Source organism: Pseudovirgaria hyperparasitica (assembly GCF_010093815.1).
Source record: "Pseudovirgaria hyperparasitica strain CBS 121739 unplaced genomic scaffold EJ05scaffold_6, whole genome shotgun sequence".
NCBI lineage: Eukaryota > Fungi > Ascomycota > Dothideomycetes > Acrospermales > Acrospermaceae > Pseudovirgaria > Pseudovirgaria hyperparasitica.
Genome location: NW_022985554.1, coordinates 963,978 through 990,518, shown reverse-complemented (window position 1 = coordinate 990,518; position 26,541 = coordinate 963,978). Strand labels below are relative to the sequence as shown.

The 26,541-nt window shown below is 49.7% G+C and overlaps 12 protein-coding genes across 12 annotated transcripts; 5 read left to right on the top strand and 7 right to left on the bottom strand.

Moving 5' to 3' along the window:
• Window positions 1-219: 219 nt before the first annotated feature.
• EJ05DRAFT_463776 (uncharacterized protein) lies at window positions 220-6,092 on the bottom strand. Its single transcript, XM_033742727.1, has 3 exons — window positions 5,883-6,092; window positions 4,875-5,835; window positions 220-4,822 (listed from the first exon to the last, which is right to left on the bottom strand). The coding sequence occupies exons 1-3, from the start codon at window positions 5,954-5,956 to the stop codon at window positions 344-346; spliced, it is 5,514 nt and encodes a 1,837-aa protein (XP_033601602.1). The 5' UTR covers window positions 5,957-6,092; the 3' UTR covers window positions 220-343.
• A 123-nt stretch (window positions 6,093-6,215) lies between these two features.
• Window positions 6,216-8,730, top strand: EJ05DRAFT_451428 (anthranilate synthase-like protein component 2). The gene is made up of 2 exons (XM_033742390.1): window positions 6,216-6,629; window positions 6,681-8,730. Exons 1-2 carry the CDS (start codon window positions 6,310-6,312, stop codon window positions 8,674-8,676), a joined length of 2,316 nt encoding a protein of 771 aa, XP_033601601.1. The 5' UTR covers window positions 6,216-6,309; the 3' UTR covers window positions 8,677-8,730.
• A 63-nt stretch (window positions 8,731-8,793) lies between these two features.
• On the bottom strand, window positions 8,794-9,576 carry EJ05DRAFT_334649 (uncharacterized protein). Its single transcript, XM_033740873.1, has one exon. The coding sequence runs from the start codon at window positions 9,537-9,539 to the stop codon at window positions 8,994-8,996; it is 546 nt and encodes a 181-aa protein (XP_033601600.1). The 5' UTR covers window positions 9,540-9,576; the 3' UTR covers window positions 8,794-8,993.
• A 1,282-nt stretch (window positions 9,577-10,858) lies between these two features.
• On the bottom strand, window positions 10,859-12,065 carry EJ05DRAFT_463769 (glycoside hydrolase family 6 protein; the record flags this gene model as incomplete). Its single annotated transcript, XM_033742726.1, has 2 exons — window positions 10,859-11,322; window positions 11,414-12,065. 2 exons carry the CDS (start codon window positions 12,063-12,065, stop codon window positions 10,859-10,861), a joined length of 1,116 nt encoding a protein of 371 aa, XP_033601599.1.
• Window positions 12,066-12,958: 893 nt separating this feature from the next.
• On the bottom strand, window positions 12,959-15,139 carry EJ05DRAFT_334641 (uncharacterized protein). The gene is made up of 2 exons (XM_033740872.1): window positions 14,809-15,139; window positions 12,959-14,760 (listed from the first exon to the last, which is right to left on the bottom strand). The coding sequence occupies exons 1-2, from the start codon at window positions 14,984-14,986 to the stop codon at window positions 13,115-13,117; spliced, it is 1,824 nt and encodes a 607-aa protein (XP_033601598.1). The 5' UTR covers window positions 14,987-15,139; the 3' UTR covers window positions 12,959-13,114.
• A 671-nt stretch (window positions 15,140-15,810) lies between these two features.
• EJ05DRAFT_334010 (uncharacterized protein) lies at window positions 15,811-17,418 on the top strand. Its single transcript, XM_033740867.1, has one exon. The coding sequence runs from the start codon at window positions 15,918-15,920 to the stop codon at window positions 17,019-17,021; it is 1,104 nt and encodes a 367-aa protein (XP_033601597.1). The 5' UTR covers window positions 15,811-15,917; the 3' UTR covers window positions 17,022-17,418.
• Window positions 17,419-17,815: 397 nt separating this feature from the next.
• Window positions 17,816-18,824, bottom strand: EJ05DRAFT_499571 (succinate/fumarate mitochondrial transporter-like protein; the record flags this gene model as incomplete). Its single annotated transcript, XM_033746863.1, has 3 exons — window positions 17,816-18,592; window positions 18,643-18,740; window positions 18,788-18,824. The coding sequence occupies 3 exons, from the start codon at window positions 18,822-18,824 to the stop codon at window positions 17,816-17,818; spliced, it is 912 nt and encodes a 303-aa protein (XP_033601596.1).
• Window positions 18,825-20,689: 1,865 nt separating this feature from the next.
• On the top strand, window positions 20,690-20,972 carry EJ05DRAFT_499570 (UPF0057-domain-containing protein; the record flags this gene model as incomplete). Its single annotated transcript, XM_033746862.1, has 3 exons — window positions 20,690-20,706; window positions 20,768-20,902; window positions 20,951-20,972. The coding sequence occupies 3 exons, from the start codon at window positions 20,690-20,692 to the stop codon at window positions 20,970-20,972; spliced, it is 174 nt and encodes a 57-aa protein (XP_033601595.1).
• A 515-nt stretch (window positions 20,973-21,487) lies between these two features.
• Window positions 21,488-23,136, top strand: EJ05DRAFT_334334 (uncharacterized protein). Its single transcript, XM_033740869.1, has 2 exons — window positions 21,488-21,828; window positions 21,885-23,136. Exons 1-2 carry the CDS (start codon window positions 21,621-21,623, stop codon window positions 22,823-22,825), a joined length of 1,149 nt encoding a protein of 382 aa, XP_033601594.1. The 5' UTR covers window positions 21,488-21,620; the 3' UTR covers window positions 22,826-23,136.
• EJ05DRAFT_334350 (uncharacterized protein) lies at window positions 23,078-24,016 on the top strand. Its single transcript, XM_033740870.1, has 2 exons — window positions 23,078-23,431; window positions 23,481-24,016. Exons 1-2 carry the CDS (start codon window positions 23,330-23,332, stop codon window positions 23,913-23,915), a joined length of 537 nt encoding a protein of 178 aa, XP_033601593.1. The 5' UTR covers window positions 23,078-23,329; the 3' UTR covers window positions 23,916-24,016.
• A 100-nt stretch (window positions 24,017-24,116) lies between these two features.
• Window positions 24,117-25,153, bottom strand: EJ05DRAFT_531433 (NAD dependent epimerase/dehydratase; the record flags this gene model as incomplete). Its single annotated transcript, XM_033749027.1, has 1 exon — window positions 24,117-25,153. Exon 1 carries the CDS (start codon window positions 24,894-24,896, stop codon window positions 24,117-24,119), a length of 780 nt encoding a protein of 259 aa, XP_033601592.1. The 5' UTR covers window positions 24,897-25,153.
• Window positions 24,977-25,592, bottom strand: EJ05DRAFT_334573 (uncharacterized protein). Its single transcript, XM_033740871.1, has 2 exons — window positions 25,538-25,592; window positions 24,977-25,442 (listed from the first exon to the last, which is right to left on the bottom strand). Exon 2 carries the CDS (start codon window positions 25,322-25,324, stop codon window positions 25,058-25,060), a length of 267 nt encoding a protein of 88 aa, XP_033601591.1. The 5' UTR covers window positions 25,325-25,442; window positions 25,538-25,592; the 3' UTR covers window positions 24,977-25,057.
• Window positions 25,593-26,541: the final 949 nt, after the last annotated feature.

Here is a 26,541-nt window from a genome sequence, read left to right as displayed (position 1 = left end):
GTGCGTGGAAGCGGAGGCGCAGGTCGCTGCAGACCTGAGCTGGGCTCAGCAGAACTGCGGGATCTAGGCCTGATTCGGAAGTACAATAGCCCATCAAAGCAATTTATAGTCTTCTTTGCATCAGCATCTGCCGGTGATTCGTGGGCATATACCACGGACGCATTATTCGACATGGAGTAAACAACTATAACCAGTGCACAGTACACATTGTAATGTTCAGCACGTATGTAGCTTAAGGATAGGCATGGTACAGGTCTGATTCGAACTCCATGAGCGAGCCTCTATTTCAATTCGTCCAGCGCCGCGCAAATGCATTCAACTTACAACATTATTAACTTTTCGCTCAATTCTGTATGTTCATATTCAAACATTCCAATGCTCCGGCAAATTCGGCAATGATACGTTCTTCAAGCTTACTCTCGGATGCTGCATCTGATGCTCTCACCCCAAGAAACTCGAGCTCTTTCTCATTGGCAGGCACTATCCTGTCGCGCAAGCCCCGTTTGCCTTGTAGCCAACCGTCAATATCCTCCTTCACCCCCATCCTGTCCCAGTCTAAGGATGGCACCTCGCCCGCCACAATTCCTTCCGATGTACCTCTCAGGCGGTATTGATCGAGCAGCAACGAGATCAGGGAAAGCGAATGTGCCTCGGATGCCATGCCTAACGTGATCCTGCCAACATTGGGATTGGAGACTGACGGTGCGATCCGGCCGCTGAGCGACGTACCAGCACGTTCGAGTTGTCCAGGAAACTGGTTAAGGAAAGTGGCGACCTCAGCAGCGATAGGCGGTCCTACAGCATGGAGGAGATTCAGACAAAGCGGAAGGATTCCTCGAGTCCAGATGGAAAACATGCGTGGCGGATGATCGAAAGGACCAGTTCCGTTGGGACGGCGCAAGTATTCCATGATAGCTGCATCATTCAACTGAGACAAGACTCCTTCTATAGCAAGATGTTCTGCTACAGGCGTGATGATCGAGAGCTCGAGAAGGAATAGTATACTCAGCTCTCCGTACAGAGGGTCCCCATCATTCGCAGAAAGACGATCTGACCATGAGAATAACGTAGTGGCATATCGTGAAGTCTCACTCTTTGCAATGTCAGACGCAATATCGTGCTGGATCGTTCTTATGCTTGGGACCAGCAGAAGCTTTTGAAGTATTGCCGTCAGGAGCACAAAATCAGTCGGTGAGCAGAGTGATGAGTCTTCATGTAACATATTCGCAAGACAACGGAAACCAGTCGCAATGACTGTATTGAGAATCTCGAGCAGAATCGGTGTTACATCGATAGTCATTCGCAGCTCCGAGGCTTTTTGTTTGGGGCCTTTCGTATTGCCCCTATCCCCTGGGCTCCAGACGTGAAATTGCAATGTCAGGAATAGGACTCTTAGGAGTGAGCGATAGTACTCCGCGGTGGGACTGGCAAACACATTGTTGAAGTCTGGCACGCTCGCAGTCATGGTGTCCCATACCGTTTTGACCAACTCGAGAGCACTCGGATCCCCGCATTTCATGTTGACCAATTTCTGAATCAACGCGAAAGCAAAGTCAACGCGAACGGATGACAGTCTTTCGAAGAGTGCCTCTGGAAGCTGTGATTCGGCATTAGCTTTCAGACAGTCCCTAGCTGTTTGTACCAATGCTTGTGTCCATTGATCATCATCTGAGATGGCGTGACTTAGTTCGATAGTCAGTAGCTTCCAGCTGTTGAGAAGCATGATCTGGGACTCAACGAATGATAGGTTGATATTGGCCCGACAGAACTCGTGCCAATATCCGTCTTCACTATTCTGCTTCCACGCTTGGTCGCCACCAAGTAATTTTGTTGCTAGATCGAGATCGTAGCAATAATTGGTCCCAAGATATGTTGCAGTAACTGACGTATGTTTGAAGCGCTCCAATTTACTGCCCGGGAATTTGGTTTCCAGATTCTTCTGTAGACTTGCGTGAAGGGAGTTGTTGAATGCCGGGGGTTCCACACCATTATTACGGAGAAGATGTAAGTGTGGGTACAAAGATCGTGTATCTACCTTTGCTCCTCGGTTCCTGGCATCGTGAATCTCCATGGCTAGAATTTCAGTGATGATGGCCGCTATAGAGAGCTGATACGCTTTCTCTTCTTGTTTACTGCTCTTGCTATCCCATTGCATGTTGCTGAGAGTGCTGACCATGCTATCTTTCGATGTCCTATATTCTGTTTCGTGCTTGACAAGCGCCCATGGCACGTAGCTCTGCACGGCGGACAAGAACCTCAAAACTGCGAGAGCCTCCTGCTCAGGTATATTGCTCAGGTTTTTCACCTTCTCTAACGCTACCTGCAAGACAGGTTTAGTTTGTTCGGCGGACGACGCCGTAGTGGTAGATTTGAAAGATTCTCGAGGAGATTTACCGGTCAGTAAATAGACGGTAAGCCACTGTTGCCGGGCAGTGATAATGGTGGTCAGGAAAGTCCAAAGGCTGACGCCCGTGTTATCTTGGTGAAGTCGCCGAGGATACGATGAGATGAGTTGCAAGAAACATTTCGCGGTATCTGTTCCAAGGTGACCAAGTAACGAGGGCGGGTCGTCCGACATCCTACCTCCGCTTTCGATCATGGCCGTGAGAAGCTTGAGGACATTGGATTGACACGAGCCCAGACGTGCAAACAGTCGGATGATTATAGGCGCTGATCTGAACAGTAGCTGTTCAAATCTTGACGTAGGGTGATTCATCAAAGTACCAACACGAAGCAGTGTTGTGCTGAACGATAGCGTAGCCTTCGTTTGAGTGACGACAAGCTCGTAGGTTTGCATGTGAACAGGCGAAGGACTCATTTTCAACCCCGTAGCCAGCAGATTCAATGTTGGTAATACAGCCATCTCATTCGACGAAACCGATAGATATATATCCAAAAGGTATTTTGCGGAAGGAAACATGACTTCACCAACATGTCCTTTTTCCTTGGTCGGATCATCGAAGCCGTAAGTATAAGTGAGTATTTTGTCGAAGAGAAGCATAAGAGACGTGTTGATTTTAAGCTGATCCGTCGGGTCGTTGAATCGCCAGTTAGGAAGTGACTCTAACGCGCCTGTGAAGACCTTCAGGAAGGTAGCTATCACTGACGATTGCGACTTGGCCGGGCTGGGGGCGGCTCGTGACCGCACAGAGCCAAATCGTGACAATGCTTTGGTGGATACGGCAGGCTTTATCGTGGTAGAAATTGCATTCTCGACCAAAGAGCTCGTCAGTCGAATACAGCTCAACAGCAAATCATACTGCCCGAGCACAGTCTCAACAGCCAGAATGATAGATGCTAGATTGACGTTACTGCGATGCAGCTCGAGGAACTGCGTGCGGGCTAGGAAAGACCACACTCTGCTTGGTTGGATGAGCAGCAAGACGTCCAGAAACGCAACGCAGTTGCTATAAAGCTCAACTGTCAGATCGCTATCAGTGCGCAGTTTGTCGCTCCTCAGATTCTTTTCGAAAATGTCGAGTACTACTGATATCAGATCACCATCAGAGTCGATAGTCACTTGGGCTTGCTCGAGTATCTTTAGTGCGCTACCTTCTGCACTTTCTGTCTTTGCTTGAGTACTGAGTATAGATGTGAAGAAAGCGACCGATTCACATATAACTTCGAGGTCTGGTGCACTTTCTGACATGGTCGCCACGGAATCGGCGTTCGCAGTAGCTGTAGAGAGCAGCTTGGCTAAATAGTCGATCGCACTGTATTCGTATTCCAGTGAGACGACATGGGCCCCTTCACCTTGACTCAAGTAGCCTTCGGAGCCAGCAGGAACTATCAAGAGTGTGTCAGCGGGCGAACCCTCACGTCGACTGCGCCAGCTGGTCTTGGAGCTGGTCAATGGAGCGAAGAGTCGTAATTCATCGTCCAGACGAGCCCGTGGATTTCCGTGCTCGTCCTCTCTTGTCTGGAAAAGGACTTGATATTGACGTGTTGGAACAGATAAAGTGAACGCTTTCATGTTGCGTAGCTCTGTGAAAGACTCAGGTGATTCGTCGTCTTTCCGCACTAGCATTGCTGCCCGACCAAGTTTGAGTGCTGGTATGATCTCGAAAGGGAAGCGCAGTAATGCTTTGCCAAGAATCTCCTCGCGCAGGAGGTCGTTCTTCTGGAGGTACTGCACTGCGTTAATTGTGGCTAAGGCTACGCTGTCGGAATCATGAGTAAAAGCCGCATTCAGGATAGCTAGAGTGGCAAGAACGATCTCTTGAGAATATTGAACGATGCCAACGGCTTCGCCGATAAGTTCCAGGAAAACTTTTCGTATATGAGATTCAATAACGAGCTCATTATGAGATCCGCAAGCAGATGCGAGCAAAGACATGAAACCCACGATGAGCTGAAAAACCCTGCCGTCCTGAATACTTGACATCGCAATGAGCATCGTTGGGTGTGGGTCGTCGTCGCTACGGTGCTGATTCATAAAATTTGAGAATTCATCGAAGACCGTGGGAATAGAGGTAGATTGACGTCGTTCTTCAGGGCTATCATCGATACCAAGTGACGTGGTAGATTCGATATTCTCCTTTTGAAACAGTAAAGCTCGTGATATAAGACTCCAAGCCAAGATAGCCGGTGTCGCTGGGCTAGGACCAGACCCTGAAGCCTTTGATAAAGCCTCGTGTATGATGTGGAGACACTCAATATCCGAAAAATATAGGTGTTTCGCGATGTTCCTATTGTCGGCGGACTCGACCAATGCTGCCGCATAGTCTTCGGCATTAACGATAGTAGCTTGCGTGCTCAGAATAGACAAAGAGATACTAGAAATGAGCAGTTGAAAATGCGAAATGCTCTGCTGACTCGCGGGCTGTATATGCGTTAGAGCACCGGTGTGATTGGGCACAACGCGATTGACTTACAGGTTCGTATCGTGCGAAAAACTCGGACTCCGCCATGTAGGAATACCAGGAAGCGACATCTTGTGCCTCTTGAGGGACTGTGGACGCCGACACATGAATGAAGAGATACTGCAAAATTTGTATCATTTCTGTCATTTGCTGTGAACCCCACAGAACAATGAAATCTCCTTCGTCAGATACCATTTCCCACGGACAGATGGCGGCATTGGAGACTGCTGCGCGCAAGGCTGCTATGCCGGTAGGTATGAATTTCGTGACTGTGCCATTTATCCTTACAGGGCCATCTTGCGTGGGCGGTATCTCCAATCCTTGGCTATCGGCAATATCTTTTGACAGTGAACTGACCCAGGGAAGGCAGTCTAGCCCATCTGACAAGGCATGCTGAAGGAGAAGCTTACCAACAGCAAGTATTGCATTCTTTTCGGCCATGTAAATTTCTAATAGCCTTCTTTTTCTCCTTTCTGTAGATAAGAATGTTTGCCTTTCAGTCTTCGTAGGTATTCCTAATACAGAAGTGCTCATGCTGAAACTAGGCCCTCTCAGACTAGAGTTCTTCCATGCTTCTTGTATGCCCACAGCTTCTTCTTCGGTCAACCCAGATGCCAATTGGATCCGTGATCTATCCTGGTACTCTATTAGGGCAACTCTCAAGCTTGCAGATTCGTCGATCCCAGTCTGTTTGGAAAGCCATAAGCTGTCCTCGATGAGCGTTTTAGATGTGTCTGAAGGCGTTACATTGATCGGCGCAGTCGTCGCATCAAACGCCTTCTTCGTGTCCGGACTGCATTTTTGAAAAGGATATAGATTTCGGCGCAGGATCTCTCTGCTAGGCCCCTGGGTGAGGAAATGTTCTATGCCACTTGGGTACTTGACTTGCGCGGCCGCCTTGTCGGCACTCCTCCGATACTTTCGACTCAGAATATCGAGATCGCACAAAGCCAGAAAGGCCTCCACCCAGGAGCTAAGCTACGTTAGCTTCCAAATCGAATGGGGTCGAGCAGTACACACAGGATGATTGCTTCGCCGCTGAAGCAGTCGTTCAGCGGCGGCAGATAATCCGGAGCTCGATTCTGTGACGCCATGTTGCGGCGAGCAGAGATTCCAGATCAAATCGCAGAGCAGCTGCCATGGAATCAGGAGCTTCTCCACTGTGGAAGCATTATATCGAAGTCGCGGTTTGGGTTCTTGGATCTAGAGATGTCGCGTCGCAAAAGTTGTAGAGCGCGCAAACCAAAACATCCCAAGAGCTCTGATAGCGCTTAGGTAGCTTCGATGTCTTGGCAGGGCTGGTCATATTCCACCTAGTGGGCCCGTGCCCTGAATTATTATTGCGAGTTATGACTGTGAGGTCGGTGTCTGCGGGTCGACTGATCTTTATTAGAGCACTGCAACGCTGCTACGCTGCAACACTGTAGACTGCCAAAATATTTCCAAAATGACTGGACAGGACTTGATTGATCATTCGCCTAGTCATCCAGAACCAGCGCCGCGAATTGCGACTGCCTCCAACTTGGTCTTGATCGACAACTACGACTCATTCACTTGGAATGTGTACCAGTATCTTGTCCTTGAAGGCGCCGCCGTGACAGTGTATCGTAATGATGAAATCAGTCTTCAAGAGCTTATTGAGAAGAAACCAACCCAACTGGTGGTCAGCCCTGGTCCTGGTCACCCAGAGACAGATTCTGGCATCAGCAAAGCTGCTATAAGCCATTTCAGCGGCAAAATACCGATCCTGGGAGTATGCATGGGAGAGTGAGCACAGGATGATCTCTATACTCTCTGTATCTGCTAAGAGTGCTATAGACAGTGCATCTACTCTGCCTTCGGCGGCCGCGTCGATGTCACTGGCGAGATCTTGCACGGCAAGACTTCACCCTTGCGCCATGATACTAAGGGCCTCTACGTAGACATACCACAAGATATACCAGTGACTCGGTATCACTCTCTTGCTGGAACACACCCAACACTACCAGAATGTTTGGAAGTTACTTCGTGGATTGCCGCTGGCCCGGACGGTGGCAAAGGCGTAATCATGGGTGTTCGCCATAAAGAATTCGTGGTCGAAGGTGTTCAGTTTCATCCGGAGAGTATCCTGACCGCAGAAGGCCGGGTCATGTTGAGGAATTTTCTAAAAATGCAAGGTGGAACTTGGGCAGAGAACGCACACATGACAAGCTTGGCTGCCACGAAGTGTGCAACAGCAGCTACAGAAAGTCAAGAAACCAATGGCACAAAGAAAGTTTCTATACTAGAAAGAATCTATGATCAACGAAGGCAAGATGTGGCTACGCAAAAAGAAATACCATCTCAACGGTCTGCTGACCTTGAAGCATCATACCGACTCAATCTCGCACCACCTCAGATCTCATTTCCAAAGCGGCTGAAGCAATCTGCATACCGCTGTTCACTAATGGCGGAAATCAAAAGAGCGTCACCATCTAAAGGTATAATCTCTCTTTCAGCTTGTGCCCCTGAGCAAGCCCGCAAATATGCTTTAGCAGGGGCCAGTGTGATATCAGTCCTCACTGAACCACATTGGTTTAAGGGCAGTATCGAAGACCTTCGCGCTGTACGACAAAGTCTCGAAGGCATGCCCAATCGCCCTGCAGTTCTTCGTAAGGAGTTCATATTTGACGAATATCAAATCCTAGAGGCCCGTCTCGCTGGTGCTGACACGGTCCTACTTATTGTTAAGATGCTTGATGAGCCTGTCCTCAAGCGTCTCTATCTTTACTCTCAGTCTCTCGGCATGGAGCCCCTCGTGGAGGTACAGAATGAAGCCGAAATGAAAGTCGCGGTCACGCTTGGTTCTAAGGTCATTGGTGTCAACAATCGCAACCTTGTCAACTTCGAAGTTGATATGGAAACCACGAACCGCCTTCTCTCATTCGTGCCTTCGGACACCACGCTCTGCGCTCTCAGCGGTATCAATGGTCCAAGAGACGTACAGTCTTATGCTGAATCTGGTGTCGGCGCCGTTCTCATAGGTGAGGCCCTTATGCGCGCTGCCGACACTTCCGTCTTCATCCGTGAGCTCCTCGAGGCCTCCCCCGCAGCTGCTGCACCCTCAATACAAGGCTCCGGAGTTCCTATGGTCAAAATATGCGGCACTAGGACTGTCGACGCCGCCAAAACGGCCATTCGGGCCGGTGCAGATTTTATCGGTATGATCCTCGCCGAGAACCGCACACGCACTGTCAGCACAAAAGACGCAATCGCGATCTCGGCGGCTGTGCATGCCACACCCCGTCCAAACGTCCGTCTACCGCCAACCCAGACTGACGCTTCGGGTGCGCGCGAATGGTTCGACTTTACTGCCGCCGAGCACCTCTTGCACCCAAATCGCGCACTGCTTGTCGGTGTCTTCCGAAATCAACCTCTGGAGCACGTTATCGAGCAAACGAAAGCACTGAATTTAGATGTCGTCCAACTTCATGGTTCAGAGCCGCTGGAATGGGCACGGTTGATTCCCGTACCTGTCATTAAAAGCTTTCGACCTGAGGATGTAGGTTTGGGGCTCAGGGGCTACCACGCACTTGCGCTACTGGACTCTGGTATTGGCGGGACGGGTGAGCTACTAGACACAACAAAAGTCACCGAGGTGCTGGAGGCGGATCCAGATATAAAGATCAGCCTGGCAGGTGGACTACATCCGAACAACATCCAGACTGTACTTAAGAGTCTTGGTAAACTAAGCAACAGAGTTTTGTGCGTTGATGTGAGCAGTGGGGTGGAGACCGACGGCAAGCAAGACCTGACCAAGATCCAGGCTTTCATATCTGCTGTGCATGCAGCATAGACGGATAAACAAGTTGAACATTAATGACACGAAATGCAAACTATATCTTAAGCGTTTCTTTGTGCGTGCTTTCTGAGCTGTGCTAATTCTTTCCAATTTAGATGAACGCTCATGACCCATTTCAGATCCAAATTTTGCATGACACCCGTCGAGATCGGGTTCTTTATTGATAAATGATGTGACACCCAAGCGCAACCTGCGAAAAAAAACATTCCTTCTCCCCAAATATCGTCCGCATATAGTCTATCCTAGCCCCCCAAATCACTCAACTCTGACTCAACCACAACCGTGAAACGCGCATAGTCCATGTCTACGGCTCAAATGTCGAATTTCATATACTTCTCCTTCATGTCCACGGACAGTCCCTCCACGAGCACTCCTTGTGGCCCCTCCATAGGCGGATAATATTCGAATGGCCACAACCTCGTATCGCCCTTCGCAACACTCAAGATCCCCATCCTCACGGCCTGTTCCTCGCCGCCATACCCGTCCACATATTCCTTAGTCACTGTGTCCCTCAAATTCTTCTCGAACCTATTCTCCCAATGCAGCCTCGTCTTCGCCCTGAAGAACGCACAGAATGTGCCGAAGACGTCAGCGAAGGACGAACTTATAGGCACGAGAGTGCGAGTGACAGGCAGGGTGTGCGAGCGGGTGTAGCGCACGGTCAGCGCGTAGGTGTGTGGGTGGGTATGCGACTCGTAGACACGCAGGGCGTAGCGCTCGTTTGTGTTTGAGGCGAATGAGATGCGCGTGAGCATGATGTCGAGGTCGAAGCCTGTGGCATCGCGGTAAACGTGGTGATTATCTAGGCAAAGCGAGACATTAGCGGCATGTTCGCTACACAGCTTAGATGCTAGCATGTAATAGATCTCCAAGTTCGGGGGAGGACACAGAGTATGAACAAGAATTTAAGACGCACCGGGACCGGCAGACGCACTGAGCTGAAGCGCGCTTGCAGGCTCTACAGATATAGAGGATGCGGACAGCGAGTCCTTGGCCTTGCGCTGGACGGCGTCTTTCTTGCTCTTCAGAAACGCCTTTCGTGCGGCTTTGACGATGGCGGCATTTGCTGCCTTTGTGGCCTTGATCTCCTCGAGGTGGGACAACGTACCGGACATCAATTCGTTTTTTGCCGATACGCAGCCTGCTTCGAATACAGCTGCTGTTGCAATGTCAGCGAAATCTACACGGAAAGAAGACGGGAAAGGGGGCCGAGTGAAGGAAGGGAAGCGCGAACCATCTTCCTGTACTGCACGCTTCTCTTTTGCTCTCGCAGCGGCTTTGGATTCATGCTTGAGCTTCTCGGTGACCTGTTTTTGCTTCTGCAGCAAGTATGGGCCTTCCCGTTTACGAGCGTTGTTGATGAGGCAATCTTCGAGCCAGTCGTATGTTACGATCTTGGCTTTGTTGAACTTCACTGCCGTGAGAACTGGCAGGCTCTGTTAGACATTGCGGACACGAGAGAGGAGAGAGAAGGCACTCTACCTGAGGTGGCTCGCGTTTCGAATGCTTTATCCGAACAGAGGAGATGAGTGGTCTCGCTTGTGACATTTGGGTGCCATTTGCCGCCATTTGCTTCAATCCATTTCTTCATGTCCTCGGGCTTATTACCTCGAAGGACGCCAGTAACGGCAATTTTATAGTCTTTCAAAGGATTCTTCATTGGGTCTGTAGAGATACAGATCAGGTCAATGAGGAAGTGACGATGGTGCAAGAACGAGAGAAGAGCGAAAGGCTGACGTAGAAGTACGAGACAGTCAACTGTTCACTTGAGCGTGAGCGAAAGGCAGTGCATAACATGAGTGGTCAACTGATCCATAATGAAGCTATTGCTGTAGATCAAGTGAAATGGGGGGGGGTCCGATTGCTAGCGAGGGCGACACAGTGAGTTGTTGTTATAACTGTTCACTTGTACATGAGCCTTCATGGTTTGAGTAAGTAGGTAGAACTTTCTGACAGGAACATACACGAAGAAAGTTACAGCGATTCACGCCGCGTTATGTCTTCCGTTAGGGGATCTCCAACCTAGCAACAGTCTATTCATGGCAACAGTCTAAATGGGCTACACGGAGCGACGATCTATATATAATAGAGTTCTATGTGTGGTGACAATTATGTGCGCCGTCATCCAACCCGTACGAAATTTCCTGTATATGAGCTAGGAAACTGATCGCCAACGCTACTTCAAAGGATCCAACACTGGATTCGCATCTTTCACCAGTCCCTCCACATACGCATTAAACCACTGCCCAGATCCCGGCGCTCCTTCGAGCCCACACTTACCATCACTCTCGCCCCCAGGCTTAACCCACACAATAGCATCCACAAGTTCGCTCCCAGTCTTCGCGCTCGGCCTTAGCCCGTACCCAGCCTTGACATTACACCACTCGCCCCACTCCGCCCGTTGATTCTGCAGCCCGGCACGGCCCTGGTCGATGATGAAGTGTGCAGGGAGCGAGTTGTTGAGTAGATGGGGCGTTAGGGATTGTGCGTAGTGGAGCTCGTCGTATGAGTTTGAGTACTGTGTGTAGTTGGCACGGGGGTTGGCGATATAGGGGTTGAAGTTCGAGACGTTGGTGGAGAAGCCGCGAATGCGGGAGTGTGGACCGGCCATTTTGATGACTTTGGAGAATTCGGCAGCGGCTACAAACCAAGTTAGTCATGAATTCAGGTTCATAGAAAAAAGATGTCCATCAGCGGGACGGAAGAGCATCATGGCCGAAGATGTACTCACCAAGAGGAAGGTTATCATCCCACCCAAGCCATCCCCCATGCGCAGCATCAACGTACAGATGAACATGCGAATACTGCAACTTCTGAATCGCATACGCGAGGCCATCCTCATACACCTTCGTTGCATTTTTGCAGAACTCAATCCCCTGGTTCGTAACCACATTCCCCAGACTATCCGGCTCCAGAACGACCGCGAACGTCAAATCACGCGCCTTCTCTAGTTCCATGGCGAATTTGTCGACAAAGGTCCTCTTGTATAGCTCAAGTCCATTCTTAGCCGAGCTGAACTCACCCGCGCTCTCGCCGGCGCTACAGTCACGGTCTGGTAAATTGTAGTGGACAAGCCCGATGATCTGGTCTTTACCAGTCTTCCATCGCGCGGTGCGAGCCGCGGTGACAGCAACAGGAATGGCGGCAATGTCTACTGCCCTTGTGACCCAGACGAAGGTGCTGATGTTTTGCGCCGTGCGTGTCCGATCCGCGTTGAGCGTATCGTGCTTGGCTTCGAAGGAGGCGATTGTGGTGTTCAGCTTGGCAGCGTAGGCCGGGTTCACAAATTGGGCCTTGTTAATGAATGGATTGGGGTACAAGTCTGCTGGAGATGCGGAGATAAACGCTGCTAGAGCAGTCACAGTCAGGGCGAGGGACAACATTGTGACCGTTGGAGGTCAAACGGTGACCCACGTGAGGAGATGTGTGCTTGATATCGAGAAAGAAAATTTGTAGAAAGGATGTTTGCGCACTCTTAAAGCCCAGGAATGTCCTTATCACTTGTACCAAGATTTGTATTTTGCGGTCCTCAGTTGCTCTCTTGAAACCGAGTCCTTGGCAAGGAAATAGATGAAACACAAATGAGCGGGCCACAGATGCATAGTAAGCTACGTAGAAGACGCGAAGAACATCGACAGGAGAGTTGACATGGCCGATAGATGAGAATGCATAAACGAGTCGGCGTCACGGGCCGGATGATACTATCCATGTCATATCCGCAGAAGGCAGCAAAGGCGATCTCATATATAGACGGGCCCCTGGACTGACACTTCTATAACGCATGACATCTTGTTTTCATTGGAATAGTACATACTTAGATTTAAGGTGTGATCTTACAAGTGATTGGCCCTGATTGACGGGTGAACAGCTACACCATTGCTGGTACCATTGGCAAATTTGACTTCACCCGTTCAAGAGGGAGACAGCAAACGCTCTTTGACCTCACTCTCCACATGTTACTTAGCTGCATTTGATCTTGGTATCTATGTCGAGCGGTATGAATACCCTTATTATTCGATGTACAAGTTCTGTTGGTGGAGTAAAGGCGTGACGATGTCGGGACAGCGGAAGTGAAATCCTTCGCTCCCAATATAGTAATCAGAGCGGTCTCGTATTCCATGTCTCAATATATGGTTATTGCAGTTCGCAGCGTTGGTACTGTCTGTGTACTGATGCAAGACCGACGATTTGAAGCACGCCAAGGCGGTCTATTCTATGTGGCCGCTCCCGATTGAAATCCTGGTAAATTGACTGGACGCACCTAGTCTCGATCTGAGCACGCGGGGCTGGGTTTCGGCGTTGTCACTTTCGGAAACAGTATCGCGTCTGAGGTCGTATGTTATTGTAATGCTGTATATCATGTCATGCAATCATACTCTCTGTTACTTGGGGTGTCATAAAGCTAGAATGAGGGCTGCGTTAAGCAGTATATTCAGCGACCTTTCTTTCCACCTTTCTTTGCTGATTCAACTTCAATTCGGAACTCGGCGCTGGTCAGATCTAAGTGTCCTCGGAGTATGCTGAGCGAGATGATGTCCTTGGAATAGAGATTGTGTCCGGCCTGCTGTAATGCGGAAGCATCATAGTCCGACTTCTCGTTGACAATGACGCAATATTTAGTCTCCTCATCGAGATCTCGATGTGAGCCAGATACCACTTCCTTAGCACCAGCTGTCCTTAAAACCTTCTCGATCTCTTTAAAGCCAGCGCCGTAAGCCTTTTTCGCCGCGGGTGTGATATAGACGATGATGTCGGCGAAGAGCTCGGTGCGACAGTCTCCAGCTATATCCGCTATACGCATGCCCCATTCATCTTCATGTTCTGGGTCACTTGGAAGGAAATGTTCCGCTGCAAGGAGGTAGCCAGTCTTACTGCTCTCCGTGACCCAATGATCAGTCACAAGGTGCCGTCCAAGAGCAACGCTCATGAGTAATTGGCCTGTTTTTTTGAGTCCATCGTTGCCTACACAAAAGATGTCGAAATCCTCATCTAAGGCGTTGTCGATCACCTTACACTTTACGCTTGTCAAGAACTTCCTATGGGCTGATGTTCGAAGTATCTTGCTACTACTGCTGAAAGCGACCCGGGGACGTGGACTAGTAGCCTCTAGTGAACCTGCTGCTCCAGGTGGCGACTGCTTTGACGAGCCTGCTGGCTTCGTCGGTGTGACAGATGATACTGAAGCAGCGCCCTTCTTCGGCCTTCCAACTCCTCTCTTTGTTGGTTTGAAAGCACGCTGAGGCGTGTCATCAGTTGAGGTTTGACTCTGTCGCCTCTTCTTGGGTGGTCCCTTGCTCTCGTTCTCGATTTCCCCTGTTGCGCGCCGTTTTGATTGCGACTGTACATTTTGAGATATCTCAACAATGACTGCTTTTGTTTGATCTTTATTTTGATCTGCTCGGGTCGGTCCATTGCGGTCCATGGGAGTCGAGAATACATCTTCCGACGGTGTCGGTTCGCCATTTATTGCAACGGCAGGTTTGCTCTGATCCACAAAGTTTTCAATATTTTCAGACTCGGAATCCTCGTCTGTTGTCTCTCCATCAGATGCGGCGACAGATCGAACCCGCTGATTGAAAGGTATTCGGGTAGCTTTGCCGACATCGGAAGCTTCAGTTGAGATCGTGGCAGGAGGACGCTCGTCATTAGCCCCGTTCAGGAATGGTGACTTCGATGCGTGTCTGTGCCGGCCTTCAATCATGGTGGGTGTCTCAGCAACGGTATCAATCTTGATGAAAGATGCATGGGGTGTGACGCGAGAAGAACCGTCAAGTGCTTGCGCTCGGCTTGAGTTTGCGCGAACGTTCCCACTTGTATGTCTTGCTGAATCCTGCTCTCCATGGGGAGATGATGTGACTTGAATTTCCTCGACACTATGCTCTGGCATGATCCTTAGTTGCATGGCGAACTCTTTTTCTGAGAAGTAGAAAGTATCGCCATCTCTGAGTGCGACTGCTGCTGGACCGCCCTTCTGGGGGTCTACGATAGCCGAATACTCATTGGGGTGTCCAGCAGTTGGTGCAGGCTTCAACATCAGGGTGGTTCTGGCGTGGCAAAGCACGAAGTTGGGGCAGAAGTCTTTGGGATATATCAATATTGCAAAATGTGCTGCCTTAGTCGACTTACCAAGTATGCCAAGCAAACCGTCTCTATCTTCAATATTTCTGTCTCGATCCTCTTCCAATCGAACGGAGAGCACATCGTCAGAATGGCCGATAATTTCATATCTACTATTCAAGTGCGCTGCGAGCACGGTGACGTTCTTTGTGGACAGATTCTCGATCACGAATCGTGGAGATATCATAGCTGGAGTAAGGTACTATCCAGCATCTGAATGAAAATGGTGAGGCCAGCGTTAATGTGAGTGCAGAGATGTCAACGTCTTCTGTGAAGGCACCTCAACCTGCCGAGACGCGTCTCAGCGACCTGATAGGGAAACGCGCCGTGACGCGTGATCACGTGCGTGGGCCAAACACCCCCGGTCAACAGAGTTATGTCGGAGTTCCAGTGTTTCTGCCGTGCCCATTCGTGATACTGGCTCTGACGACTAGAGTTCGGCGTTAGAGCAAGAAGATATCTCATTCTTGGATCGGAGAAACGCCCATGTTCTATGATCCTATTGGCGAGTCGGGAAACTATCAGTCTACCAAATATCCAATCGGCACACGTGGCGAAGGGCCGAATAATGATTGACGGGGGAAGCAATCACGACTTTGGCATCCCCAACAAGCGAGATGCGAGCCCAGGCGCGATAGGCACAATGTTTGCTTACACCCTAAAAGGGAGCCATTTGAGATATTCTCATGCAAGGTTACGAAGAAGATAAAGTGGTCTGGCTGGGGGATGAATATGTTAGTATTGTCCTCTGCGCGGATCAGATTATTTCGTGTACGGCGCTCGCCAAAAACATCCCTGTCCCGCCCGTGGATCCTTGAGTTACCTTATTGGGCTTCGTATTGTTCCCCTGGTCAAGATACACGAGCCGTCCAAAGTAGGTATTGTCATCTCTATATTGTATTGAACAGTTACGGGTACCTCAGTATAAGCTCTTCTATCTTCTATAACCTTAGCTTTCTTTATTTCCATCGCCAACTATCTTTTCAAGTCATAAAGCTCGCCCCTTTGTCATTGTTCATCAGCGACATCCCCAAACTCAAATCGAAGATCCACGACTCGACATATGCACACTACTCAACCGTCTAATACGAGTCAATTCGCTGAGCGAATTACTCACGATGGACGTTACGAACGACACGACTAATGGCAGCTTCGATCCCTTCAGCCAGACCATCAACATCACCGTCGTCCCGGAGTACGAAACTATGTCTATCACCCTCGAAGACTTCTCGAGATGGCAGCTGTATGCCACCAGAGCCTGCATTAACTACGGCAGCCAATTCGGTGCCAGCATCACGCTGCTCATCCTCCTCCTCACCCTCACCAAATCTGATAGGCGACGATCCATAATCTTCATCACAAACTGCATTGGCCTCACTGCCAACGCAATCCGCAATCTGCTCCAAGCAGTATATTTTACTACCGAATACTGGAATCCCTACGTCTACTTCACCGGCGACACCTCCCGGATCACCACCTCCATCACCGCGCAATCTGTCACCGCCGCCATTCTCCCTTTCATCGTGTACACATGCATTCTCGCAAGTCTCAATCTGCAGATCCGCGTCATGCTTACAATCGCAACGTATCGCTGGCAACGTATAGTCATCCAATGCATATCCCTCGCGCTCGCGCTTGTCACTCTGACATTCCGTTTCTGCCTCTGCGCGATCAACGCAAAGGCCATCGTCGACAACGAAATCACGTCCGGCTGGCAATGGCTACCACAAGCATGCAACATCTTGCTGACCATCACCATCTGCACCACGTCCCTCATCTTCTGCGGCAAACTCGTCTGTGCGATTTACCAGCGCCGCACCATCGGCCTCCGGGCATTCGGCCCACTGCAGGTCCTTCTCGTCATGAGCCTGCAAACCTTCCTGATCCCCAGTCTGTTCGCACTCGTGCAGTTTACCAGTGATGTTGCGCAGCTGTACAGCTTGGTGCAGACGTCTGCACTGCTGTGCTTGCCGCTGAGTGCTATGTGGGCCAGCGCAAAAGTCGGCGAGAGGCAGTCTAGTGTCGGTCTGAGCACGCCGAGTTTCGTCAGACAGTGGAAGTGTAGTTTGAGTAGCTCATCTATTTCGCCGCTAAGTTCGGGTTACAGGAAGGAGAGTCATGCATCACAAGGATCGCCTGCTAGTCCCAGGGTACTTGAGGAAGGCTGTGAAGGGAGACACTCTTTTGATGTCATGGCTATGGGGACATATGGAATAAGGTAGGTATATGTGGTATAATTGGAAGCTACATACTTCGATTTTTTGGCTTTTCTTATGAGTTGTGGCGCATACCTGTGGCGGAGTGTATTGGACCAAGATGTCCCTTTCTTGGGTGCATGAATGGAGACTTGCCATCTCTATATACTATGGTGTCTTCTCTGACATCCTTTGAATTTTGGCGCGGAGTCTTTCGGAGAAGAAAACGTTTGTCCAGTCTCGGTTTTTTTGGCGCGAGAAAGTCTGGTGGGACACTGAATATCTTGGTAATCGAGCTTCGTCAATGCCAGAGACTGCTTTCAGATTCGTGGAAGGTCATACCTAAATTATTATCACAAAAATTTTGTTTGCAGCTATCCGCTGATCCTACACTACTCGGAATACTGTCGATTCTTCAGGATGGGTGCGTGCTTACGCCGAAGTCACTATGAAAGGATATTGCACTTCCACTACGCTCCCAGTCTAACGATGTCTATATCGAAGTGGAGATTCTAGGGTCGGAGTATCTATGCAGCTGAAAAATATGACAAGCTTTGTTCTAAAATGTAGTGGCGCAGATGATCCTATAAATCTGTATTCGGTCTATCGTAAATAGCCATGCCGAGAGCTGAAGCAGAGGTCGCATCTCAAATGCGAATGTGTCGCTGGTTGAGCTGGCGTTCAGGAAGCAGTCTATCATGCTACTGTCTAGGATGCTTACTCTCCCGTTGCAAGTCGTCAGCTCTTCAAAGTTGTAAGACACTAAGTCGTCTCCTGTCAAAGCGTTGCTTACCCGCGGGTACGCCATACACAGCCCTTCCTCATCCGGACTTCTGCAGCAGGCCCTTTAAGAACTCATATACCGTAAAGGACACTGCTTGTCCTGGCGCAACACGCAATAGCCGCGGTGTGATCCCCCTCCACAGCGCTCGAACACCCTCCTCTCTCGCTACGACCGCGATCATGCCCGGCACCTGCGACACGCTGAACTTACCCGTCGTGCTCTGCACACGCGTCTTCACAGTGTCCAGCGGTGCATTGCATATCGGGCCCGATGCGCCTGCAAACAATCCAATTCCCATGGTCTGCCAGCTGGGCAGGACATCCTTGTCGGGCTGGTACTTGCGAAGCAAATCCTTGAGGATGTTATAAACGGTGAAGTTCACGGCTTGCGTCGTGCCTTGGCGGACTGCTGTGAGGCCGACACCGCGGTAGAGTGCGAAGACACCTTCTTTCTCGATCATGTTCTTCAAGACCACACTGAGGCTTGGGCGTGCCGACACCGGGGCTGTAGCATTGGGTGAGATCTGTGCAGAGGCAGCTTTCTGTGCCTGCAGCCGAATCTTGAGCACGTCCATGGGGTTGAGGACGGTTATAGCCTCCGTGACACCAGCAGCAAGACCACTCAAGAAGAGTACGTGGCTTTGGGGCGCGCGGTCGGGTTTTTGGAACAAGGATTTATAGAATTCGAAGCTGGAGAAACGGATTGCGATCTTTGGTCCCATGCCCAGAAGGACTGCGGAGAGACCATTATATAAGGCGAAGACTCCTTCGTGGGTGACAATTGAGGTAGTCGTTCCAATGAAACTTAGGCTCGGCTAGACATGTTATAGGATATTTCGTAAATATGATATCAATGTAGACGTACGCCAGCATTCGCGACAACGCGACACAACTGCATACGTGTCTTGATAGTGTCGAGTGGATGGCATGCGAATGCCTCAACGGTCCCGGCCCCGCCGCCAGCTACCCAAGGTCAACCAGTATCTCATATCCGTGACATGTGTACATACCAGCGAAATTGATCACTATCTGCTGTCGGTCAGCCATTCCACAGATGTGAGGGGGTGAATCATCGACCTAGGATTGCGGAAATCGTCCATTTATCAAGGGGGCACCCGAATAGGACCGTACCGCAGTGGGTCCATGGGGATAGCAGATATGAGCGCTTACAGTAGATCCTATCAATGTATAACAAACTCCAATCAGATTGGCGTGAAATGTCTTCATATGAAGTTCTGCCAAGTTTCCTTGGCATGGGGCTCCGCTGGGTGAAGATGATCTTCGCTTCCTTTAAGCGTCCTCTGCGAAACATTGATGTTGAGATGAGAAATGTGCGCCATATCTATGTACGAAATCTCGTACGACATGGGAATACAATTTGCATCGTGGTTATGATTTGTATACTTCTGCTACATAGGAGAAATTTGAGACGGTACCTACTTTATTTTGTTTTGAAAGCGTAAGTTCCAGCTTGTGTGTGTAGTGCTGAAAATGGACCTTGGCCGTCTAGGGCTTGTTACAAGGGTCCTGTCCATCAGGTGAGATGGAGAAAATGGCGACAAAAACGATCACCAGTAAACGCTAGAACGTTGAGCCGATAAATACTGCATCAGATTACGGAGTGATATGTTGATTACATCGGCCATGTGGATGAGTGTTTGGTCGGGTGCGATCGACGCAATACCAATTCGGCTACTCCTGTCTTAAAGGCGCAAAGCTTAGCGTTCCATCCCCCGATCATCTCCAATTATTACCACGTCAATCTACGACGACCCAGCGAGTTGGCTTTTGGTGGAATCGGTAGGTGATGAGGGAGCTGGACTTGGAAAATTGTCGATGTTGGTGTCGTTCTGTCACCACGGGCACAGAGCGCTTCTATCTTCAAGTTCATGCCGATACCCGGTCTCGATCCAGTCTAAATCCCTGCCATGTCTTGCGCGTGTGACGTGATGCTTCTGGGGGTCTCGGCATAAGCGCATAGCGGTTCAAAGGCGGACGAAAGCTTACGAGGCCTTTTCAATGCTGCAAGCCTGCGACGCAACATGACTTTCGAACGTACGAGCCGCTCGGCACATTTTTCCTGACGATGCACGCCCTATGTAGCAGTATGGACGCGCATCCGCTACACTGATCGCCAGCTGACGAACGATTGACATGTTCGATCTGTGGCTGATGTATGTGGCGCTGTCGCGGGTGACGTAAGTTGTGGGTACCAGCCACCGCCAGCCGTCACAACAAGGGTGAAAGCCCAGACCCAGTCCCAGTTGCAGACGTCGATCATGCCATACTAATATTGATACTCGATAGAGTCGATACTTGATACTAATATTGTACTTTACACGGCCGTCGTTCAAGCTTGCGGGTACTACTAAGCGGACTTTCCTGATGTTAGTTGGACGAGTAGATTATGACTGCTGTGTCACAAAGAGTATGGGAAGTCGGTGCCACCACTTTTATAGCAATCCAGAACGGTTGTAATTAACTACCTTTTATACATCTCAGCCAGAAACAAACAAACCAAACAGCGATGGCGGGGACTTGCGCGTTTGTGGCTTAGGCATTTTCATTCTTGCTTGTGCAGGTGGTGCAGGATAGCCGGTCAATAATTGGGGGACCGGCAGTAAATGAAAGGGCAGGCAAGCGTGTGCGTGGCGGGGGTGTCTCAGGTAGGCATGACTAGCAATAATAGTTAAAGCCTGCTGAGTGAATGGTAGGAGCTATGGCCTCTTAAGTTACGTCACAGTTATTTGCTGTCCGGCCACCGCTACACTTCTCCGACATTCATAAAGACGTGGACCTGCCTCTCCACACTCTTACTGTTACTTCCATACATTCAAGACTTGAACATCCATCTCCAATCTCTTACTTTAGTTTGACTCAGCTACCCAAGTCAACGACACCAACCCGTCACCATGCCTTTCACCGCTTCGTAAGTCTTTCCGTGCTATCGTGTGTATAGTAGAGAGAGAAACCGCTTACACTCTCCTCAGCGATATCATCAAGATCATCTTCGCCATCTTCATTCCCCCATTGGGCGTATTCCTCGAGCGCGGCTGTAATGCGGACTTCTGCATCAACATCCTGTTGACTATCCTGGGTTACATTCCCGGCATCATTCACGCCTTGTAAGTACACCTGCGCATGGTCCTCTAACAGTCACTGACGGGCTGTAGGTATATCATATTGAAATTCTGATAACCTACCGATAACGAAAGCGATACCCTTCATGATGGCAGATGGTTTTCTTCTGGTGGATAGTCTCACAAAACCCTCGCAACTTCGCATCCATGGTCGACGCATGGGTCAGTTCTAGTGACTATGCATATCCGGCGCTTCCGAATACGACTGCGGTGCATCACCTGTTAATGGCCGTCATTAGCCCAACATAGCAAGTGCTTGAGCTGCTGCGCGTCGTTCTGTATATGTGAAATCGGTCTCTCCGTAGTCGCACTAATACTGGGGATTTGAATAGTAATATACCACTTTTCTTTTTGGTTCAAAGCCTTCGGGTTTTTCATGAGGTCGGACTTATCGAATGTGTTACGCCTATAATTAACCAGGGCGTGTTGAAAGTAACATGCCGCATCCTGTGCACTTATGCAGTGATCAAAGTTGTACTTTCAATGTCCCCAGATGAGGATTGGGACTTGTATGTCGGGATAGCCCACATCAATAATAGATTAGCTTGCCAAGCCCACCCAAAGCTTCCAGCAGAAGCAGGTTCTAACTCCAGCCCGTGGACCATAGCTTACCAGCAACGTTGCAGCAGTACCACAATTACGTGTACAAGTTCCCCATGATTCATTTCCTCGATCTCCATATCATATATACTTCTCGGTCCCTATGGAGATATCCGAAACAATAGCCGAAAGGCTGGAGTCCTTGCTCTCCGACGTTTGCTCGAGTTTCGCAGACACAAGCAGCAAGTTCAAAGACATTCGCAATGCAGCGCGGGGAGGTAGCACAGACGCTCCAGACGTGACGGAGAATTTTCAAGATGCACTTCTGCTCAAACAGAAACTTGACTTGCTCGAAGCAGGTGCTGTTACTGGTACACAAACTCTACTACAAAGCCAACCAAGATTTATGCTGACTCTTCTGATCAAGGCTCGTGCGAACCGTCCCTACCTATTCTCGCGCGTATTCTGCATTGCGAATACCTCCTTTACTCGATCTATGCCGAGACCCCTATGCGATATAATCCCTTCCTCTCGCACTGGGTTGAAGTGATTCAGCGACTGGACCGGAAACCTGAAAGTATGGAAATAAGCAAAATTACGAGCAAAAGCATGAGCTGGCCACTGATTCACAGAGTTCGAGTATTACTCGTACAACAAATATTGCATGCGGATACACTCATGCGTATCTCGCATCAATCGCCTAGAGATCTCCTCGAGACGCTCTCTGAGTTAGAGCTTATGCACTTCGTGCTGGATGATTTCGTCAGGATCCTGGAGGACGAAGACATATACGAGCGTTCACAATCACCAGAAGCACAATCTACTACAGGATCAACTGCACAGAGTTCCTATAAAATATCAACTGGATCACAGTCAAATTCGCAGATTGATATCCCGATAGACAATACTAAGGAAGGAATTCTTCGACGTATAAAAGAAAGCTCACATCCAGTTGAGACTGCGGACAAGATTATTGCGCGCCTACCAGTGGATCTAAATACCCTCGAACTCTTGACGGGCTTGTTACAGAATGGTACACTAGAGTCCCTACGTGTTGACTCACTGAACCCTATCAGAAATTACATACAACACGGCTTGCGTCACATCGAGAAGATGGGCCAGAGACAGACTGTCATACCCGATACATCACTATACGAAAGCAACGATTCCATTCAAGAGCAAGGAGAAGTCGGACGGGAAGCGCAAAGAAGATCTGTGAAGCTTTTGGTTTTGTTCATGCGTAACTTGGTACGAAAGGCCCTGATACCCCCTGAAGAGCTCTACTACGAGATCCAAGAGATATGCGTTCGTTATATGTGGATCAGGGAAGTTCGAGACTTTAGGGCGTTCATGGAGGGCATGGGCTGATACCAGCAACACCGTTTGACATTTCCGAGAAAAGTGGAACACTCTATGACAACCACAACAAATAGACCACTGCTGAAGTTTAAAGCATTGCGAGATCACAGCCTAGACTCTCCATCGGGGGTAGCATCACCGTCGAGTCGCAACATCTTGCGTCATTACCCGTTCCATGTGGATGCTCCAAGAGCAGATACAATACGGGATGGCGCTGCAAGTATCAGCAGACTCGCTCAAACACTGGACACAACCAGGATGCTTCACTTGTCAAGGTTGGTCTGAATGGCCCAACGTTGTGGAAGTGGTGGGGACGTGTGGCTGACTGACGTCATGTTTCACATGCACCTATCCGTGAAGACGTCGCGGCCTTATGCAAGGCGCGTTCAGACCTTGGATATTTAAATCTGTCACTGACATCTTCTTCCTTGTTTGCTCTTTACTTATATTCAACTTCGATCTCGTCAAACAAAGTCAATACATCATCCTCAAATACTCATACCAACCTCCAGCATGTCGAACAAGGAAACATCCACTCTTCAATCCGCTCTAGACTCTGTCTCAAGCACCATCCAGAGTGGCATTCACGCCGTTACTGGCAATCCAGGTGATAAAGTATGTTCGGCGATGTATGCTTACAAATCGTTCTACTCACGATAACCAGGCTGCTGCCGACCGCAAACAGGCCGAAGCCGAAGCTCGTTCAGATCTCTCCCATGCTACTGTCAAGGCTGGCCCTGTCACTGCGACCGCTGATGGCGTGGCTACAGATAACAAAGACCGTACAGATGGCTCTTGGAATCAAACCATAGGCTCCGGCAAAGAATTTATTGGAGGCATTACGGGCTCTGAGCAGCTCAAGCAAGCAGGCCAACGTCAGAATGAAGAGGGAAAGGTACAAGAGGCACAAGGACAACTGAGTGATCTTGGTCAGGGCCTAAAAGAGCGCGCTGGAGGTGTGTTAACTGGAGCTGTTGCGGGTCTTACTGGGGATGAGCAAGCCAAAGCTGCCGCTCAAGAGCAACACGACCGTGGCAAAACCCTTCAGCGCGGTGTCGAGGCTGATCTGCAGAAACAGGCAGATGCTGAGCGGAAGTAAATTCCCTACCCATTTGACAAGTCCTCGCGTTAGGCAATTGTTTCATCAAAGTCGTATTTCAAAGATATCCCAAAGGCTACCAAGTACCAAGTAGCGCATAGCACACTATATAAACGAACACTTCGTTAATTGCTTATCCTACATTTTGTCGTGGGTTGTAACATCCACAATCCGGAAGTTTTGTCTTTCCAACTCGAACGTTCAGCCCTCTCCATCGTAGCAATCAAGTCCCTCCTTCACAACTCTCGCAATAGCCTGATCAATCCCCTCATCACCTGCCACCAAATCTAACCATCTAGTCCCCACCCCATCTTGCTCCAGTAGCCGCACCGCAACCTCCGCAACATCACTCCTCCGCACCTCACCCCGACCCGGTGTCTTACCAAGCAAAATTTTGCCCGTTGCACTACCCTCCTTCAACGTGCCCGGTCTCAGACAGATCCCCGCAAACTCACTACCCCTTTCCTTTGCAGCAGCTACAAGCACCTCATCGGCAGCCAGCTTTGCGACATGATAATTCGCCAGCGCCCCATCATTAACCTCCTGCACCGCCTTATAGCTCTCATCACTCCACCACGCCGCACGACCACGCCGACTTCCAATATAGCTAATCATCAAAAACTTGGACACCCCCGGCGATGCAGCCGCAGCCCGTATATAGTGTGTCGCAGCATCGCGATCCACAGCAAACGTGCGCTCTGCCCCGCCTTTACCGCCCGCACCCGCTGCCCATACGATGTAGTTCGGCTGCACTTTGTCGATGACGCTCTGCGCCGCGGCCTGGGTCTTGACGTCGTCGAGGCTTTCAATCAGCACGTCGATGGTGCCTGGTTGGCCGTTGCCGAGGGCACGGATCGTGGGGATTTGGTCGGCGCTGCGGATCACTGATGTTACGCTCCATGATCGTCGGAGGAAGAGCGGGGTCATCAATTGGGCGATCGCGCCGTGGCCTCCGAGAAGGAGGACGCGTTGGGAGGTCATTTTGGGAGTTTGAAAGAAGAGGTTGTGAGGTTAAAGATTGGCGTGTGTCGTGGGATTATAGGAGGTGGTGTAGTCGTTGGTAGGTTTGGTGAGCAAAGCAGGAAGGATGGTGGCAGAGCGAGATTGCGTTGTATCGAAGACTCAGGATCGGACGATGTTTGTTATGCAGAGGCGTTGTTATAAGTGTTGAATATCACACCATAGCTCCACGTCCTGATTGGTGCTGGCCGACAGCGAGAAAGCTTCCCCGCATACGTCATGTTTGGTGCATGCAGATTATCGGACGCGACGGTGCTTGTATCTATACACCTAGGTAGTAGTTGAATCGTCATTCGCGGCAAACCGACGTCTATAGAGCATGTTGCGGCAAAAGAGAGTGATAAGGTCGCGCCATACCCAGTTGTACGCGGTATCCAGGTCAATGCCATGCTTTTCTCCTAAGTCCGGGTTCCAGGTCGACGAAACGAGTCAAGTTGCGGGTGCTTAGATTATCGACGATGTGATCCATAGTATCCGGAAGGGAGGCAAGAAGGAAAGAACCTTTGACTTCCTCCGTGAGCTACCGACGCAAATAAATCTGAAAAAAGGACGAGTAATGCATAAGTAGCTATGAGAGTTGAAGAATATGAACATATACCCACGAATCATTCAAGATGCTAACGCCTAGCGGTGTTGCAGTATTGCGGGGACGTCGCAAAATCATGTATTGGCATGAGATGGTCGCATGGCATTGTATCAAGATACGGCTCTAGAGTCTAATAAAAATGTTATTTGGATTCAGTTGTCGGCGTGTTCTTGCGATTATCCGCGTGCAGGATCAGTGAGATAGATGATGCGGCTTGAGATGGGTACGATAATTATGTTGAGAGTATGCATTGTAGCGCCTGGGAGAAAGTTCCTCACATAACGTTACACGACAAAGGACAAAGGGAAGGGCCCTCCGATCGTTGCATTAGTTCCCGTTCCAGCACGGTGATAGAGACCGTGCAGCCCCTCTCCCCCTTGAACAGATTCTTGAGACTAGCCGAAGTCGAAAAATAGTGGGGCTCTGACACTTGTATCGGAATGGTGAAGAAAGGTCGACCACTAATTCTGGGAGAGCTTACCGAATATTGGCAACGGGTCTCCGGGTGGTATTTAGCGAGATGTTTTGAGACAAGCATAATTACATGTTTTGGGATTAGGCTTGAGACGGTCAGGCTTACCTGTGCGGAGCGGTGGAGATGTCAATGTGTGATATATTTGTTATCTGTCGCATACACGTGTCAGCAGGGATGAACAAGTTTTTGCTGCATTTATTTGACATCTCAACGTGATGAATCCGATCAGACGGGACTGTTCGGCACGGTCTTTTATGGGCGTGTTTGCGAAAGAGTGTCCTCTATTCCGTCACACAGCAGCTGCCGTTGACATGAGCTCTCATCAAAGAACGACCATCGGTCAATTCGAAGGAACAAATTGAGGAGGTACCTTATGGAAGCTGATAGCACGAGTAAGCATCCGATCCATGTTGTTAAGAACTAGCACTTGTGAGACTTGAGTATGTTAGCTACCGGGCTTGAGGATCCACGGTGATGATACACGCTTCGCATCAGCAAGTTTGATGGTCTCACTCGCAGAGAATTGAGACATATACTCCGACAGT